Source organism: Daktulosphaira vitifoliae, unplaced genomic scaffold (genome assembly GCF_025091365.1).
Source record: "Daktulosphaira vitifoliae isolate Bord-2020 unplaced genomic scaffold, ASM2509136v1 Scaffold_1, whole genome shotgun sequence".
NCBI lineage: Eukaryota > Metazoa > Arthropoda > Insecta > Hemiptera > Phylloxeridae > Daktulosphaira > Daktulosphaira vitifoliae.
In genome coordinates, this window is record NW_026099572.1 from 37,511,164 (window position 1) to 37,530,451 (window position 19,288).

Below are 19,288 nucleotides of genomic sequence, written 5' to 3' on the forward strand. Positions count from 1 at the left end.
TATAAAAAAAAAAACTAAGTCACAGGGACAAAATATTTACTTATACTGACGCAGATTCCATGTAAGAGAATATTTAGAGGGTAGTCGTTGCAGTCGCTGCCGCAGAAAATCGTCAAAAGAAGTCCAAAAGAAGAGTGAGCAGGAGCCGCAGCAAGAGATCTTTTTACGAGAAAAAATGGCTTTTTATACGCCGGATGAAATAAGCCAGCGATCTCTATTGAAATTCCTAAGATGTTGGATAATTATTTGTGATTGGTTAATTGTGATAGAAACCCTGCCGTGGGCGTAGTTAATGGATTGTAGGGGACTGGTTTGAAACATGTGTTGATAAATAGTTATTTTTATTACCCTAAAAGGGAAACATTCCTTAGATGATTTATGGCTTTATTCATATATATGTGATATTTAGTACATGTGTTAATAATTATACTACAACATAAATGCCCAAAGATGTTTCAAAATACTTGCTGATGAAACGGCCGACATTGGTGGAAGCGAACAAGTAACTTTGTGTGTCGATATTTAGATGTTGAAAATATGATTATCAAGGAAGAATTCTTCATTTTGTGCCTACAACAGATACTACTGAAAAAGGTTTATATATTATTATTCAAAGTTTACTTTCATTTGGTGTAGAAACAAAATACCTTAGAAGACAGTGTTACGATGGATGTGCTATGTCTGGTCAATTTAACGGAGCTCAATCTCTTATTCACCAAAGTCATCCGCTTGCGACGTTTGTTCATTGTGCTGTTCATGTTTTAAACCTTGCTATTTCTTATTCATCTTCTATACAAGAAACACGAAATTGATTAGGAACAACATCTAAAGTTAGAGATTTTTTCATATACCCAAAGCGAAAAGATGTGTTGAAAAGTCAAATCGAAGAAAGTCAAAAATGTATAACTAAAAAATCATTAAAACAATTATGTGTGACTNATAACTAAAAAATCATTAAAACAATTATGTGCGACTAAATGAGTTGAACGTTTTTATGCTGTCAATGATTTTCTTGAGCTTTTTGTGTACCTAATTGAATCGTTATTTATAATTTCGTAGTGGAATGACACTGAAACATCATCAAAAGCAAGCAATTTACGAACATCAATACTGAAAGGATATTTTATTATTTATTTACTTATTATAAATAAAGTGTTTAGTTATGAGTTACCTTGTTTAAAACAACTTCAAAGAAATTAGCAGGTACACAGCATTGTTATTATCAATGGTAGTAAGGCACATTGTTGTGAGTTTATAAATACACTAACTGACAATACAGAAAGTATATCTATGATAGTCATAATTGATAATAAACAATCCGTGACTGCGACATTGATATCATATAAACCATTTAGTTACCTGTATTTGTAATCATATCATCATGTGTATTATACATGTATATTAACTCAAAAATTTGAAACTTTAAATGTTTATATCTAATAAACTAATAAAGTTATATTAAAAATTCAAATGCCATTTACTATTTAATTAAAAATCCAAACATTTTATTATATTCAAAATATGTGTTCCTATTTAAAAGACAAAAAGACAAAGTTGACACCCTTACAAGACATAAGGGATGAACATAAAAAGTTTTAAATAGTTAATAATTTAAGAATAATGTGTAACTAAAGAAAACAAAAAAAAATGTTTAAATTATATTTATTCTACAAGTAAATGAGTGGGTTATGATAAAAAAATCACTCTGTATACTGTAATATAGTTTATCATTTGTAAAGCTGGAAGTAAAACATTTTTGTAATGTTTGGTTTAATTGTAATTTCCTGATCTATTGTTACTAGACCAGGAATTAAATATTTATAAACATTTTTGAAAATGATAGTATTATTAATTTTGCAAAAAGAAGAAAAACAAAATATTTTAGTATATAAGACGAAATGGAATGAATCGTAGAGCACCGAAGGTAATCTTTTTTCGCACGCGCGGTACGTTTATGACATTTATTTTCATTTTGTGTATTGTTTTATTGTGTTTTTAGTATATATTTATTTTGTATGTTTTGCATTGTTTAATTATATCTATAATAAATACATTTGAGTTATTATTAAACTTTTATTACTTTAAGTTAAGACACTAGGGTTGTTTCTTTTAAGATACAACAGTACCAAAATTTCAAATTTCAAATTATTTGTCAATTCCTAAAATAGTAATTAGAAAAATAGTAAGTTTTTTTTATGTCAGTAAACATTTCTATAATTTTCGTATTTGAGGTTAATTAAAAGTTGGACACCACCCGAGAAATCATTCAAAATACGCCACTGCATATTTTACCAAATTAGTGCTCACGGAAGTTGTTGTTGATGATAAATAGTAGCCAACAGAATTGTTATTGATAATAGACATTAGTCCGTTTATTTTAACAAAACACTCAGTAAATATATACAAGAACCGTATAGACTATAAATTAATGTTTCAACAAGACAATGGAAATCAGAGACAGCTCGTTAGTGTCAGTCAGGTTTTACTTCTCGAGTCGAAAGTGTTTTACAGAACTACTAAATTTTACATTGTCTCAATAAGAATTTAATGATACATAATATCATTAAAGTAAATAATCTAGATAATAATATCTAGTCTCTTTAATTAAGAGTTAGAAATAGCATAGACTGTTAATAAAATAATTTAACGTTATATTACCGTTTGTCGGTTCACCCTTGTGTAATAATCAAATAAATGTACAAAAAATAATATAGCATATTTATAGTGACCAAGCTGGGATGTTGGGTTTAGTCAATTGGTTTATAAAGAGGTTCTATCGTGACGTAGAGTTTGAGGGCTTGGAATAATTAATAGTCCTCTTTACTGATGACAAATTAACATATGTAACTTCTTTCACAGTATACTGAGGTATTCTTAATGTAGCGATAGCCTTGTCTTTGATACCCAGTCGAAGTGTCTATTAATGAGATAGGAACTCGTCAAATTCATTAAATTCAGAAATTTATTTGAAATTATATTTTATCTATTGCTTTATCGTTTTTTACTCAGATTATTAATTCTAAACAATTGGGATAATGTAAATTTACTAACTTCCTTTAAACTGCTTATGGAAAATTGATAAATTACGACCGTTGACAGTCAAAAATGCCAAATTGAAAAATTTTACTCGAATTATGAGAATTCGCCCTCACAATAATTCAATAAAGTTTCTTTTTTTATCAAATATAAATAATATTTCAACGAAAATAATTTCGTATAATGTTGCACTAATTAGGCCCGACAACGACATGGGGCTGAGGTTAATGAAACTTAAAACAGGAAATTCGACAAGAGACGAATACGTTGTGGATTGAATCAAGAACTTTCTTTGATGTGCGATCAAGACTAAGCTTTTTTTATATATTTTTTTAACTATTCCCATCTTGGGATATTATCGTCAATGTTTTTAGTCAATTTGTTAACTGTATTAAATCGAACATTACATGATTATTATTTTAAGATAAGATGTATAGTTTAAACATTTATACATATAATATATGTATAAATAAATTTTAATATATTATAATAAAATTTATTTACACTATTTAATAATGTAAAACAGTTTAAATGTTGTGACAGATAAATTAATTATTTGCTAACATACAAGTAATATATTATTAAATTGTTGTATATGAAGTTGTGCATATTATGATACGTGTTTAACTGAATGCTAATAACATTAACTTAACTTAAATGAACATGTAATAATAATTATTTTTTATATAGATGCATGATATTATTACCTTTCATTTGGTATATTTTTTTCATAAATTTAACCCTGAACTTGCCCACGAGGGGGGATTTAAAATGACAACTTTTTTATAAAAAATTAATTTTTTCAACTTAACTTTTGAAAGTATTCCGGAAGGTCTGACACTTTTATATATATCTTAAATTAAAGCTAATGTAATATACTTTATTGTAAAAAAAAAAAATTTCGGACTTTATTTTATCTTCAGGGTGAAAATGACTACCGAATGCTATTTTTGTGTGAAAATTTTCGATTTTGTATTTTACATTTTTAACTTTATTATGCTATAACTTTTTGAAAAATGTATGGATCAATATAATTCTTTTTTTTTGTAGATGCATGATGTCTTTACCTATCATTTGGTATATTTTTTTTATAAATCTGACTTTTTACCTGCCTACAGGGGGGGATTCAAAATGACAACTTTTTCACAAAAAATTGACTTTTTCAACTTAAATTTTGAAAGTGTTCCGGAAAGTCTGACACTTTTATATATATCTTAAATTAAAGCTAATGTAATATACTTTATAATGGTAAAAAAAAATTTCGGACTTTATTTTATCTTCATGGTGAAAACAGACATTAAACTTAATAAAAAAAATACGATTTTTGTAAAAAAATTCTTTTTTATATTTTTAACTTTATAATGCTATAACTTCTCGAAAGATGTATGGATCAATATAATTCTTTTTTTTGTAGATGCATGATGTCTTTACCTATCATTTGGTATATTTTTTTTATAAATCTGACTTTTTACCTGCCTACAGGGGGGGATTCAAAATGACAACTTTTTCACAAAAAATTGACTTTTTCAACTTAAATTTTGAAAGTGTTCCGGAAAGTCTGACACTTTTATATATATATTAAATTAAAGCTAATGTAATCTACTTTATTATGGAAAAAAAAAATTTCGGACTTTATTTTGTCTTCACGGTGAAAATGGCTACCAAATGCTATTATTGTGTGAAAATTCTCAATTTTATTTTTTACATTTTTAACTTTATAATGCTATAACTTATTGAAAAGTGTATTGATCAATATAATTTTTTTATGGGAAATACTATTTTTTAATAATCCCTTTTTCATTCGACATACTTTATCTTAATCAGGATATTAATAAGGAACTAGCAGTTTATGAAGCTTTTGGAATAATCCACCAATTTTTTAAAATTAAACACTATCTAAAGATTTGCATCGAAGCGTTTTTTTTTTTATAGTGATTTTAATCACTGTCAGATATCATTATACTTGATCCAACTATACCACGTCACCACTGTGCCGCGACCCCCCTGTGCTGGGTTGGGTTTTTTATTTTTGGCGTACCTTTAAAACTCCTAATTATAAATAAAAATAAGTTGAGATCATTATTTACTCTTTGCAAATTACAACAAGTTTAATAATAATTTAATATAATAAATTATATTTTTACATACTTAATGTTACTTTTTTTTTTAACCTACCATAAATATTATATTGAATAAAATTTTATATTTGCTACACTTGTTAAATAGAGAGTCCTTAATTTAACAGTGACGAAATTAAAGTTTCGTCTTGGAAGATATACAAAAGGAATTTTTTCAATTCCTCCAACAAAAAATAAATTGTATCTTCTCCATGTAATTATATTTATCGTGAGGGGTATGACACACATATATCCCTGATTACACCCGTGTAATTTAAAATTAATACTATTTTCAGTTCAAATCTCTATCATGAGTGAATCTAATAATTATACAAATAAAATATATTTGTATATTTATACTAATAATTATACAGATAAAAATTATGCCATGTCGTTATAATAGAGAAATATCTGTCTGAATATCTGATTTTATTTATAGAATGTCATTGAAAAATTTTTATTATTTTAATAGATGCAGAAATATTTATATTTAAAAAAATTATCTTCCATAGAAAAAAACACAAAATTATAACTTCTTATATTGCAGATTGCCAATGGATACTTAATTTATTATATGTTTAGATTTATTTAGTTAGTAAAACAATAAAAATGAAATAAACATTAACAAATAGAATGAAAATTCAATATTAAATATATTAAACTACTGAAATATATATATCATTTTTCCTGCTGATACAAAATAAATATTTGATTGACAATATATTTTATGATAAAGATTAAATAACAAAGTCAAATTAAATCATAATTTTATAAAAAGTATCAATCATTTGATGCATATATTTTTAAAGCAACGTGAAGTTGAAAAATTATATACATTAAAAAATATTATCAATTTTTATCTTTTTGGAAAGTTTCACAAAAAGATTTTAATTTAGATTTGATTTTATGAAATCATTGTTTACTTTTTATTGATATATATAATAATTCAATCTCGGCTTGGACATTTATATTTATGAAATGGCTTTTCTATAGGTTTTATATATATTTTTTTTTTATGGGTAATTTTATGTGGTTAATGCTAATGATGGTAACAGTGTTTTCGAAATTCGCAATTTTATAGAAATTATGAATATTATAATATTATCTAGAGTGATCCGTTTATCACAATTCACTCAATTACTTGCAAAATAAAGACTACATCGAAAAAAAAGTTTTTTTGAATTACATATATTTTTTAATTTATCAGTTGTGATCAGTTTTTAGCATCATCCCTAATAACTTATAAAAGTGTCAACTTGATTTTTTTTTAATGGCAACATACATACATATTTAACTAGCATATAAAGTAGTGAATTATCACGTAGTAAATACATATGTAAATAATCTGGTGAAATATCAAGTCAAATTGTAGTAAAAAATAAAAATAATGTTAAAAACGAAAAGACGCTCGTTATAGAGTTAAGCGGTTTAGATAAAAGTTTTTTCTTCTTTAGTAATTTTTTTTTTTTGTGACTTAGAACTATTCCAATGTCATCGCCTTAGTTATTTACATTAGTATAACCATAATCATAGACCTTTTATTCATAACCGGTGCATTCCTGTTTTGCGTTCTTGCATTTTGGATAGTATACTAACAATTTTTTAAATTAACGTATATCCTAAAAAAAGTAATACTGATGTACTATTTAAAGAGTATACGCTCATAACTCTGCGTATATTCTAAAATAAAAAAAAGATTTCTTGTGAAGGCGTCCCTGAATATATGTACAAGTTATCGTAAAACATAATCCATCTTGACGCATGCTCACTATGATATTGATATAAGAAGACAATCCATGATAATAATGTAATCCAACATTGTAGCTTAGTCAATGTTTGTGATTATTACACTTATTACTTTTATAATTTCTGTCTTGTATTTTTCTGAAAAAGTTGATAGAACACTATAAATAAAATATTTTTGCAATTCTTGACTATTAAATAATAATATTCTGACATTTATAGTTTTTGACGAGTTTAAAACGTTAAATAAAACAAGTTTTTACGTTTAAAACATTGATATAATAATTTGATAAGAAAACATTGATTAAAACAAAAAAGAACATTGTAAATACAAATTTTTAAAAACATGTTCTTTTAATAACCCTGTACAAAATAAACATAAAAATGTTTAAAATCATTTAATATTAATTATTTTTGATTTATTAAAATATAAACAATTAAGTTTTCAAAGCAACTTGTCACACATTTTAAATGTTCTTCTTCTCCCTCATCTTAGTCCCTACTACTTAGTATCTACCAAGCTACCAGTATTTTTAATCTCTACTTGACACGGGTCTCTCATATCATCTATACACTCACCAGCAGTCCTCATATTACTCCTAATTACATTAAACTATATCTTTTTTGGCCTTTCTCTTCTTTCTTCATCGTTCATTTTCATATCCTTTCTTTTGATTTCTCTCTCCTCATATAACCAAAACTTATTTTTTCTCATTTTATACACTCAACTCCTATGCTTCCTTTTACAGCTTAAATATCAATTTATATTTTATTTTACATATTATTTTGCCAAGGTTATTGTCAAAACGAAAATTATTAAGTGTAAGTTAACGATTTTTTATACGATTTAATTGATGATAGCAAAACGTTTTTTTATAAAATTATTTTTTTCACTATACTGTAAATTTCCTTGTTCAAATATTTTTGATTTAGTGTTATCAATACAGATAAAATCATCGACATAATTACTGAGATTAAATAGCAAATAAAATTGACTTAAGTGAAAAATTATTTTCAGGGATTAAAAACGTAAACATTGTTATTTTGAAAATTATTTATTCGTTTATAGTTTTTTAATAGTCCTAAAATTGGTAGTTAAAAACACAAACCATTTTTAGATTATAATTTAATTTTCCCTCTTTTTGCTTTATTTTTAAAATATGTATGTTAATAATAATAAAAACAATTTTAAAAGTATATTTAAATATCATTTGATTTTTTTCAGTAATTATATTCTGGTATTAAATTAGATAATTATATTATATTCTTTTTATTAAATTACAATTATATTACGATATTAAATATTACATTAACAATAATTTTAAATTTGCGTTTGTAGTGAAAACATCCTAAATTGTATTCCATTTTTCAATGTTAATGAAATACGAATGTTATTGAAATTTTTTTAAAAATTCATAAAATACCTTTGATGCTTATAATATACACGGTGATTCTCAAATTGGCTAAATAAAATTATCTAATAATAATTAGATTAAAAAACTTCACACATTAAATAAATTTTATTATTTTATTAAATTTAAATGATTTTGATATTAATTTGTTTGATTAAGATGCTTACCTCGAAGGCTTTTTAATGTATTTTTGTTATTATATTTGTATATAATTTTGTTTTTTAAATGAAACTATTATTAGTTTGTGGCTCATCATGTCTTCTAAACTGTTTTTTAATCAAATGAATTATAGTATTTTAAATTATTAAAATATTAACTTCAATATTCATGCTTTGGTGTATTATCTTAAATACCAGTTTAAATTTGTAGTCTGGTAATGTATAGCAAAAAAAAAAACCGGTCATATCATCGTTCAGTAACAATATCGGAAAATTTGCATAATTGCTTAGAAAACTCGAACATAAAAAGTATAATTTATACACAACAAAGAAGATACTTTAGACATAAATGTCAAGATCAAGATATTAGCTTGATATCTCGCCAAAATTTTGGTATAAAATCCTACCTGAACTACTGAAAATCCTCAGTTGAATCATTCATTCAAATCTTTTCAGTACCGTAGATTTCGTATCTTCAACTCAAAACAATGAAATTTTTTGTAAGTTCAAATGAAATCTAAAATTTGCGTTCTTAAAAAAATTTTAATAACATTCTATATATTAAAAAAATTAAATTGAATGAGTTAAATAATAATTAGCAGTTAAAAGAAATTCAAGTGATTGACTTCTAAGTTTTTTTTTTGTGCGAACAAAATTTTCAAATTTTATTTGTTTTAAATATGTCTTTTATTTAGAACTCATAGTTAAACTTTTCCATCATGTCTCTAGAAACGATAAAAGCTTTAACTATATAATACATTTTATAATTATGTAATAAATAAACGATAAATTATATTTTTAGATATCCCAAATATCAATAAAATAAACATATTAAATGACTAAATTATTGTATACAAACTAATATTTTTATTTTTCAGGTGATATTAACAACTGTTATTGCAGCAGTATTTGCAGCCGGAGAAAACAAACCTGTAGCTTTCAATGGCCTTAATCCATGGAACTTAGGTTACACTGGATATCCAGGACACCATGGTTACTACCCAGGACACGCTGGACACCCAGGGTATACTGGATACCCAGGATACCGTAGTTACTACCCAGGATACTCTGGATACCCAGGATACTCTGGATACCCAGGACATTCTGGATACCCAGGGTACTCTGGATACCCAGGATATCAAGGATTCTACTCAGGATACCCAGGTATTTTAGATGATTTATAATTATGTATACTAGTTTGCATACTATAATTATAAAACCAAATAAATATTCAAATTACTTTTGATTAAAAGGTTACAACCGAGGTTATTACCCAGGACCAACTCCAGTTGCTCCAGTTACAGGTAGACAACCAGCTATTCTTAGTCAGTCCCAAGAAGCTAACCTAGATGGTTCCTTCAGATATGGGTTAGTACATATTAAAATAAATTCAATGTATATTTATTGGAGTAATTAAATAAAAACTGTAATAATATGTGGTTATGATATTTTAGATTCCAAACTGAAAACGGTATTGTAAACCAAGCTCAAGGCTACGTGAAAAACGCTGGAACTGAAGCCGAATCTCAAGTAATTGAAGGTTCATATGCTTACACTTCTAATGATGGTACTCCAGTAGAAGTAAAATACTACGCCGATGACACAGGATTTCATGCATCCGGAAATGTTGTTCCAAGCAACCCAGCTGAAATCTCTAAATCTTTAGAATTCAACGTAGTTAACCCACAAACCAACAAGAAGAAGTAAATCAAAGTGAATAAATGATATTTGACTCTCTAACCATATATACCATTAGTTAATAGATCTGTTTGTATAATATTATGTATAAATATGCTGTATGAAAAAATACAATGATACTTTTATAAATTGTCATTTGTAAATCTTTAATGTGAAAAAATAATTTAACTAATATCTGAAATAAATAGTTTTTTCTTTGTTCTTTATTTATGGGTTTTTTCATTATAATCATAAAAATATAATAAAGTTTATGCAAAAAAACGATTGGTGAATTAAAAAGTTTTTGAATAACTTTTGAAGAATTATACTTTTTGTTTTATTATTTTTAGATTTTAATAACAATAATAATTAATTAGTTTATTAACCAACCTTACGATAATTTTTTTTCGGGTTCTGGTAGCGGATAATTAGTTAATTATCTAAAAAGTCTAATATATTAAATTGAGCTGTCACTTTTCTATAATATATGAGTTTAACTTTAAACAACATTTATTATAAATACATAAAAAAATCGACATAAACTAATTGAAAACTATATTAACAAAATTATGAATTTTGACGATATAAACAATTTTTTTCTTTTCATTATATCGTCACTTATCAAATTTGTTTGAATTTCCCATGAATATAGAATTTGGCTCTTTGCTAATTTTTAATACTGTTATTTATATCATGTTAAGATGTATAACTTTATTATTTCCTATTTTCTTAGAATAGACAAAAAAAAAAGATTAACTCAATAAATAAAATATGAACTACTTACACTTTACTGATACACGTCATGAATCAATGCACATGTTTAGATGATGCATTTTTAACATTCTAATAGTTTTCAATTTAATCATAAATTTATACTTTGGTGGCGTATGGATTATTGAGTTTAAAGCCTTAAACGTTAAAATATAATAATTTGTGTAACTTTTAATAATCATATCATTGATATAAATGGACACCCTTAATAAAGTCTGAGAAGAAAAAATTAATTTTATTTAACCCTAATTTTACACAGTATTTTACGAAAAACAACTTGTCAGATTTACAGCCCTAATAAAATTAATCGAGAAACATTTTTGTGTTGCACTATTACAAAAGTTAAATTTAATAAAAATATGGATAAGACCTAATCTAAAATTTCTGATTTTCGTGTATTTCAAAATATTAGCCATAATTTAACTGCATTTATTAATGTTGAATGTAAGTTACGTGTAATACAAAGCACACGAGACACTAATTAATGACTACTTGAAAAGAGCAAATGTGATCCAAAGAAACAATAAAGAATGTAGCATTTTTTCTCTCTCTCATATCTTATGTCTTTATTATCATATCGTCGGTGTAGAATTAAAATATCGTATCACCAAAAAAAAAAATTTTTTTTTCAAAGAATATTATTCCAATTATTTTTGTTGAATATTTTATCTTCGATGCAAAATTTAGAAGGTATTATTTTATCATGATGTGTTTATTTTTTCATTTTAGCTTTTTAGAATATTACATTAATTAATTTACTATGTCGATATTTTTTGTCTGTCATTAATTTTTCTTAGGTCTCAATTTTAGCTTCGATGCGAAGCTAAGAAGGTATTAATTTTACAAAGATGCGTTTTTTTTTTATGTGTCTTTTGCCACTTTTTCTCAGGTCTTACCGGTTGGTCCATGGTACTGGACCGATTTCTTTCAACGATACGTCAAAATATCACAAATCGTATCTAATTGAAGACATTACCCTTAAAAATTAAAAAAAATTTCCCTCGTTCCCCATAAATGGGGAAAATCTCCCAAACACTTACAATTTTTAAAATCGGTAAATTTCGTTTTTTTTTTTAATTTGAACTTTAACTTGCCGAAAAGGGAGTATTCATAATAGCAACTTTTTTTCCAAAGGTTTTTTCCAAAATTTTTTCAACTTAACTTTTGAAAATGTTTCGGAAATACTGCTTCTTTAAAACATATATCAAATAAAAGCTTATGCCATGTACTGTAAAATGAAAAAAAAATTTGTCCTGACACCTTATTTTCTACGGGCAAACGGCTGCTGTAGTTAAAAAAATGCTATTTTTGTGTTAAAATATTCGATTTTAAATTGCTATAACTTTTTGAATAATGTATGTATCAACAAAAATATATTATATATATTTCTTTCATTTGACATACTTTTTTTTAAATTGGACCATTTTCTTTTATACAGAGGGGGTTCNAATTGGACCATTTTCCTTTATACAGAGGGGGTTCTAAACATGAAATATATTTATAAAAAGTATAACTTTTGAAAAAGTTCCGAAAAATACTGCGTCCTTTAAATATATGTCAAATTAAAGCTTATAATAAATACTAATAGTTAAAAAAAAAAAATTTGTTTTGTCATCTTTTCTTCTATAGGAAAATGGCCGTCGTATTTTTATATAAAAATAACTATTTAACATGAAATATTTTAATACTGAAAACTGCCATAACTTTTTGAAAAATGAACAAATTATAATAATTTTTTTTATATTAAAATCTTAAATGTTTTCCTTTTATTAGATATCATTTTTTTGAAAATCAGACTCTAAACTTGTCCACAGAGTGGATTCAAAAAAACAATTTTTTCACATGAGTTAAGCTTTTTCAATTTAATTTTTAAAGATGTTCCAGAAATATTGACACTTTAAATTAAAGCTTATATTATACACCCAGAGAAAAACCTCGATCTATCTAATAAATTCATTGTTCAATTTGATAAATATATCATTACTATTGAATCTATGATATATTTATCAATATGCTAATTTTTTTTCTTGTCTTGAACAATAATTATTTATAAGAATAAATATGTTGTTCGTATTTATAAAACATTATCATAAACCCTTAATAAAATTCCTCTATCAAAATTGATTGATTTTTTTCTTTGGGTGTATACTTCTTGGTGTATATGGCTATTGTATTCGAAAATATATTATTTTTGTGTTGAAATTTTGGGTTTTGTATTTTATTTTAAAATTTTTTACAAGGGGAATATACTAACTTTTATGAATATTATAAAATTTAATTGACATAGAATAAAGTTCATAAAACATAAGAAGTTAAATTTATTTAAATTTTTTTGTTTTTTTAAAGTTGAAAAAGTAACTTTAAAATTTGAATTAGCTACAATTGCCAATTTTATCAATTGTCAAAAACGACGAACAGTTGCTGAATTAGTACTCTTGAGTTTTTCACGCTAAGGGCACGAGGTTTGAATTCGCCTGTGGCAATTGATATTTTGAATATTTTTTTCGAGTTAAAAAAAAATTTTCAAATCATTTGATTTTTATCTCATTTAGATTCAATAACTTCAATAAATATCAAGGATCCAATCACTCTAGTCTCCCCTCGTAAGAAGAAATTTCTTATTCATGTTTATATTATTTTACTATGCGTTTTTTTTTTTTTGTGGCTGCGATTTATTTTTCCAACTCCACCCTTAACCTACTTTTTTCAACGATACGTCATATTATTACAATGTATTTAGCTGAAGATATTACCCTCAAAAATTGAAAACAAATCCCTTAATTAAATAAAAAAGTAGCTTTATCTATAAAAATAATTAAAATCATTCATTTCTAAAATTTTTAAAGTATTTATTGTCGAATTAGATTTGATATGATAATAATTTTCAAAATTTTGTTTTGAAAATTTGTCTAAATAATTTCAATTATCAAAATGGTTTGAAAATGCCTTTTCGAGATTTTATTGTTAAAATAAACTTATTTGAAGTATTCTTTGCACAAAATGAATTTTTTTTACCCATTAATTAAAAGAGATACTTATCAAAATGATAACCAAAAAAAAATGCCATCAGATATTTTGTTATTCCTGAATATCATCATACAATTTCCTCTATCAAAATTAATATATTAAATTTATTAACACATATTATTAATTGTAAAAATAGAAAATGTCATTATTTCCATCAATTAAATTAAATTATTATTAAATCTATATTTTTTTCGTTGCATGATATGTTTTAAAATTTCTATATTTTGAGGATAATTTTTTTCTCTAATCTTAATTTAAAATAGAATAATGGAAATAAAAAAGAATTGAGCATTATTTTAATATTATACATTTTTAAGGTGTCTGTAAGAACTGTAACTTACATATTGTCTGAAACATTGTGTGCGAAATTCATGAGTTTAAACCGATAAATATGTATAAATGTCGATAAATACATTATATAAGTATAAAAACCGGTATTTTTCAGTCAGAATATATATCTAGATCTAAATCTACATTCATATTTATATAGGTATCTTGAAAACAAAAGTAAAAAAAAATAATAAATTATTCTGAGGATGCATAAGTAAATTTTTAAAATGTCATGATCAAGGTAGTTGTTTGAACCTACGCCAAACCATCACTATATAATCCTTCTTGTAAAGCCAATTTTTTTAGTTGTGTTGTTTGTACCCAACTACATTATATTTAAAGGATACAAACACAGCAAAGATGAAAATTTTAGTAAGTAAAACAATACATAAACAATATCGAATTTCAAAATTTAATTGTCACAAATCCACTCTATATCTAACGATATTAAGAGTATTATAATGTTTTATTTATTATACATTACAATTATTAATACCTTTACTTATAAAAATACTAATTTTAACATATTATAATGATATATTCATTTCATTTAATCTTAAAGTTAAATTAAATATTTTATAGTATATTTCATTTATAGACAATATAGATTGGCCAAAACCTTTTTGAGTGATTTTTATATGAGTAACAAGCGATTTCAATACATTGAATTTGTATTTTCAATACAATGCCATCATACATTTTACGGTAGAAATGTATACATGTTGTGTTAAAACGTTTGTTGCTCATGAAACAAATTACTACAAACTGGTTTAGACTAGTTATATATTCAATAAAAAAAACTAAGGTGTATAAAAATTTTGAACAATTAGAAAATTAAACTAAAAACACTATAAGTTTGATTACTAAAGTATACAACTATAACAATTAAAGAATTTATGTAAATTGTTTACAAGTTCAAAGTTCAATAGTTTAATTCTTATTACCTTGTTATTTAATTTTATAATGTTATTAATCCATAAAACTATTGATATTTTGAATGAACAGTTATACATGATCCACCAGAATGAAATACTTAAGTTTTTCTTTAAGAATTAATTAAAAAAATCATCGTTTCTGTAAAAATACAGCATATTTTCATTTTTCAAAATTTTACAAAAAAATATTTCATTTTTATATTCAGCGTGAATCACAAAGTTAGTCAAATACAATATCTTTTGATCCAATAAATATTTTACGTTAAATTCTTTTTTAAATAATTGTTAGACTATAATTTTAGCATGATAATTAATATATTTTTAATTTATGTAGGGCTTTGTACTTTTTCAATACTTTTTACATATGTAATAATTGTTCTTCTCAATTACTACCGTGTAATTATTAACAGATACAAGTCGGCTCGTTAAATTAATAATAAAATTTAAAGTATTAACACAATATTCAACACAAAATAATATTCATTTATGGATTCACAAATGTAGGTAATTAACCAGATTACTAACTCATGATGAGTTAAACGTTTTGTCGGAAGTACAACTTTTCACTTTTTTTACCGAAAATTTAAAGGTTACAACTAATATTTGACAAACATGAAAAGCATTTATTTACTTTTATCTTTTCAATTATAAACATTAATAAAAAAATGTTAGTATCAAATTTTCTCATAAATATTTAAAAATTTAATTATTTTACATACTTTGAAAAAATATATTATAAATAATGTTAAAATTGTTGACTGAAAATCTAATTGTTATTCAAAAATAAGAGTAACGTAAAATTATTAGATCAAAAGTTATTGGATAAGTTATATCTTTGTGACTTAGCCTGTATACAACTATTGAGATTTTTGAAAAATATCCTTATTACAACAATAATAAATAAGATATTTTAATGTTAGGTAAATAAAATTACATTCAATTAATGTTGAATTACTGAAATCGTTTATTTTTTTTTTGTTAATTTTTATTTATGTATTGTCATAATTTAAGTGACAAATTGATTTGTTCATAATAAAAACACAGATTTTTAATATCTTTTTAAACAGATATTAAGAATTAAATTCTCTAGGTTTTTATAAAAGCTCATAAATTTTGGTTGATAGAATGTCAATCCTACCAATAATAAATTCTGAGCTCAATTTGTTAAATGCTAAAGTGTCACTAAAAAGAGATTTTAGTATTTTTTATTATACATATAGATAAGGGTGTTTTCTTTCACATGCCAATAATTTACAATTAAATTTTAACTGGAATGTATGTTTTTCATCTCAATAATGTCTATTACTTTATGACATCATAGAAATTTTTCATTTGTTTTTGCTCTATTGAAAAATAGCTAAAATTTATATGATAACTTTTGGAAAATCAAGAAATCTTTATACTCATATTATTTTTAATATAATACCCTTAGATAAATATAATATCCTTGTAAACTCTTAAATAATTTTTTTATTGAATATTAAAATGAATATAGTATTCAAAATCAAAAGAGACCTGAGTAATCAAATATTAAAAAAGATTCAAAGGATTAAAATATCTTGACGGATATTCAAGTAATGAAAATCGATTATAACATTGTATATACTTCTCGATCTAATCATTTGGATATTCAATTTCATACATTTTTTTTCAGAGGGTCTATTATTAATGCATGATACTAAATTAACATCGGAAAAATTTTGCACTTATTAAATTGTACTAGGATAAACCAAATTAATTAGTTTTTTATAGGTGATATTAGTAGCTGTAATTGCTGCAGTAGCTGCAGCTGGAGAAAAGGAAAATAAACTTTTTGCCTATAATAGAATTAACCCATGGAACCAAGGATACTATCCTGGTAACCTAGGTTACCATCCAGGTTATCAAGGATTTACTGGATATCGTGGATTTTACCCAGGTTTTCATGGGAATTTAGGCTACCAAGGATACTATCCAGGATATGTAGGGTATAAAGGATATTACCCAGGTATATTTATTTGGAATAAACTTTTATAACTAACAGTAACACTTCATTTTTACATTTTAAGGTTATCAAGGTTATAACCGTGGCTACTACCCAGGATTTGAACCCTCACTTACTCCGATTATTGCTACAGCAACTCCGTTACCTAAAGCTATTCCAACCCAAATTGCGATTGCCGCTCCTGCTTACAAACCTGTCGAAGGTAGACAACCAGCTATTCTAAGACAATCGCAAGAGGCAAGCTTAGACGGGACTTTTAGCTATGGGTTAGTCTTAATTTGCATAATTTGTTCTATATTCTGGTCTAAAAAATATTATTTCTAGTTACGAAACTGAAAATGGAATTTCAAACCAAGCTCAAGGTTATGTAAAGAATGCTGGAACCGACGCAGCATCCCAAGTAGTTGAAGGTTCTTATTCTTATACTGCTGATGATGGCTCTCCAGTTGAAGTAAGATATTATGCCGATGAAAGTGGCTACCATGCTGAAGGAAATGTTGTCCCAACCATTCCAGCTGAAATAGCAAAATCATTGGAGTTTAACGCACACGAAGAAGCCGCAAAATTATCAGCAATTAAAAAGTAAATTAAACTAAAATGACAGCACATTTTTCACCTTCCAATCTTGTTTACCATTAGTAAATAAATTAATTTTTATTTATCTTTCTGTATAAATATACTCTTTACATAATGTTTTTTTGTTCTCAATAAAGATCATGGTATCCATTAAACAGTCGTTAATCTTATTCAAATATTTTTATGAACTTTTCAATTGTTAAAACTAAGCAATAGAATAGTCAATTTTATAAATTATAAAAGTAAATGATGAAAGGTGAAAATATTTATTTTAAGAATAAAGAAAGTAAAATTACTTTTAATTACACGTTTTAATGAAAATTATTTTTTTTTATTCAATAAAATTTTACAAATATTCCTAGCCAGAAGTTTTTCTAATTTTAGGTATAAATCAAGTTAAATACAATGTGCTACATTAAATTTAAAATTTTTTATTTCTTTTGAGTAAATATTAAAAAAATCATTTCTTTATTATAGTTTCAGTTATTCAATTAAAAAAAAATTTGTTTACTATTTTTGAAAATATTAATGAAAAAAAAAAATTAATCATAGTAATATTATTAAATTATGAATTTATAAAGCTTTGTGAACCATATGATATACTATAAGGATACTAAACAAGATTTAAATAAAATAATTTTTTTTAGTGCAATGAATATTTTGAATAAACTTTTAATTTGCGAATGTTTAAAAAAAATGAATACTTATAAATTGTCTTTTAAATAATAAAGAATAAAATTATTATATCTTCAGTTAACAATATCAATAAATCTATTATACTTATGTTGAGCTATTTACACAAAAATAAGTTTATAAATAAAAAGTTAATAAGTTGAAAAATCAGTAATATACAATCGGAATTGTGTAATATCTCAAAGTAAAAATTATTCATTCAGTTAGAGTATTTAGTAGTTATATATGTAGATATTCTACATATATTCAACCGTTCAATAATCTAACTGAGTATATTTATGGTAAGTAAAGAAATTAACACAAATTCGATTGGTTGATTTAAACATTTTTTATGTTAAATACAAAAGATATTTAAATAGTTTTTTCTTCATCTTCCATTTATACTATTATACAGATTACTTTTTACTATATGAGATATCCAAGGTTAACAATTAACTGCAATTTTCTCAATAAAATTAAAATAAATGATGTCAGGTTTATTTTATTACTTTTAACTATTAAAAAGTAAATGAAAAGAAATACAAATGTCATGTTTCAATTTGGAATTCATATCAAGTCAAAACAGTCTAGCTGATTTATTATAATGTTTTAAATTCAAGAGTTTATCTGTAACAGAAGTAAGGGAATTCTGAGTATGGCACTCTTCCAATAAAGGTCAAATACTTATGTGAGTAATTTTGTTGAGGTAACGTGAAATAATGTTGAATTGGTAAATGTATTATTTTGTATAACTGAAAATTTATTTAAATATTTTACATAAAGAATATTAACATAACCTAATTATGTGTGTTTTAATTACTTGTTTTATCTTGGTTGGTCATAAATTTAC

General features: G+C 24.7%; 2 protein-coding genes across 3 annotated transcripts; both read left to right on the forward strand.

Annotated features, from left to right (window-relative positions):
* Positions 1-8,825: 8,825 nt before the first annotated feature.
* On the forward strand, positions 8,826-10,370 carry LOC126893835 (endocuticle structural glycoprotein SgAbd-2-like). 2 transcript variants are annotated; one of them, XM_050664356.1, is made up of 5 exons: positions 8,826-8,966; positions 9,345-9,530; positions 9,585-9,630; positions 9,720-9,834; positions 9,921-10,370. In XM_050664356.1, exons 1-5 carry the CDS (start codon positions 8,955-8,957, stop codon positions 10,171-10,173), a joined length of 612 nt encoding a protein of 203 aa, XP_050520313.1. In that variant the 5' UTR covers positions 8,826-8,954; the 3' UTR covers positions 10,174-10,370. The 2 variants fall into 2 exon arrangements, with proteins under 2 accessions (XP_050520313.1, XP_050520312.1); XM_050664355.1 differs by having other exon boundaries at positions 9,345-9,630.
* Positions 10,371-14,507: 4,137 nt separating this feature from the next.
* On the forward strand, positions 14,508-17,921 carry LOC126893832 (larval cuticle protein LCP-22-like). Its single transcript, XM_050664352.1, has 4 exons — positions 14,508-14,643; positions 16,959-17,193; positions 17,255-17,456; positions 17,515-17,921. Exons 1-4 carry the CDS (start codon positions 14,632-14,634, stop codon positions 17,774-17,776), a joined length of 711 nt encoding a protein of 236 aa, XP_050520309.1. The 5' UTR covers positions 14,508-14,631; the 3' UTR covers positions 17,777-17,921.
* The last annotated feature ends 1,367 nt before the right edge of the window (positions 17,922-19,288 follow it).

Bases quoted from the DNA above. Each gene is read 5' to 3' on its own strand.
- LOC126893835 (XM_050664355.1), top strand. The intron at 9,631-9,719 runs GTATTTTAGATG...TTTGATTAAAAG, and splicing joins ATTCTACTCAGGATACCCAG to GTTACAACCGAGGTTATTAC. The intron at 9,835-9,920 runs GTTAGTACATAT...ATGATATTTTAG, and splicing joins GATGGTTCCTTCAGATATGG to ATTCCAAACTGAAAACGGTA.
- LOC126893832 (XM_050664352.1), top strand. The intron at 17,194-17,254 runs GTATATTTATTT...TTACATTTTAAG, and splicing joins GTATAAAGGATATTACCCAG to GTTATCAAGGTTATAACCGT. The intron at 17,457-17,514 runs GTTAGTCTTAAT...TATTATTTCTAG, and splicing joins GACGGGACTTTTAGCTATGG to TTACGAAACTGAAAATGGAA.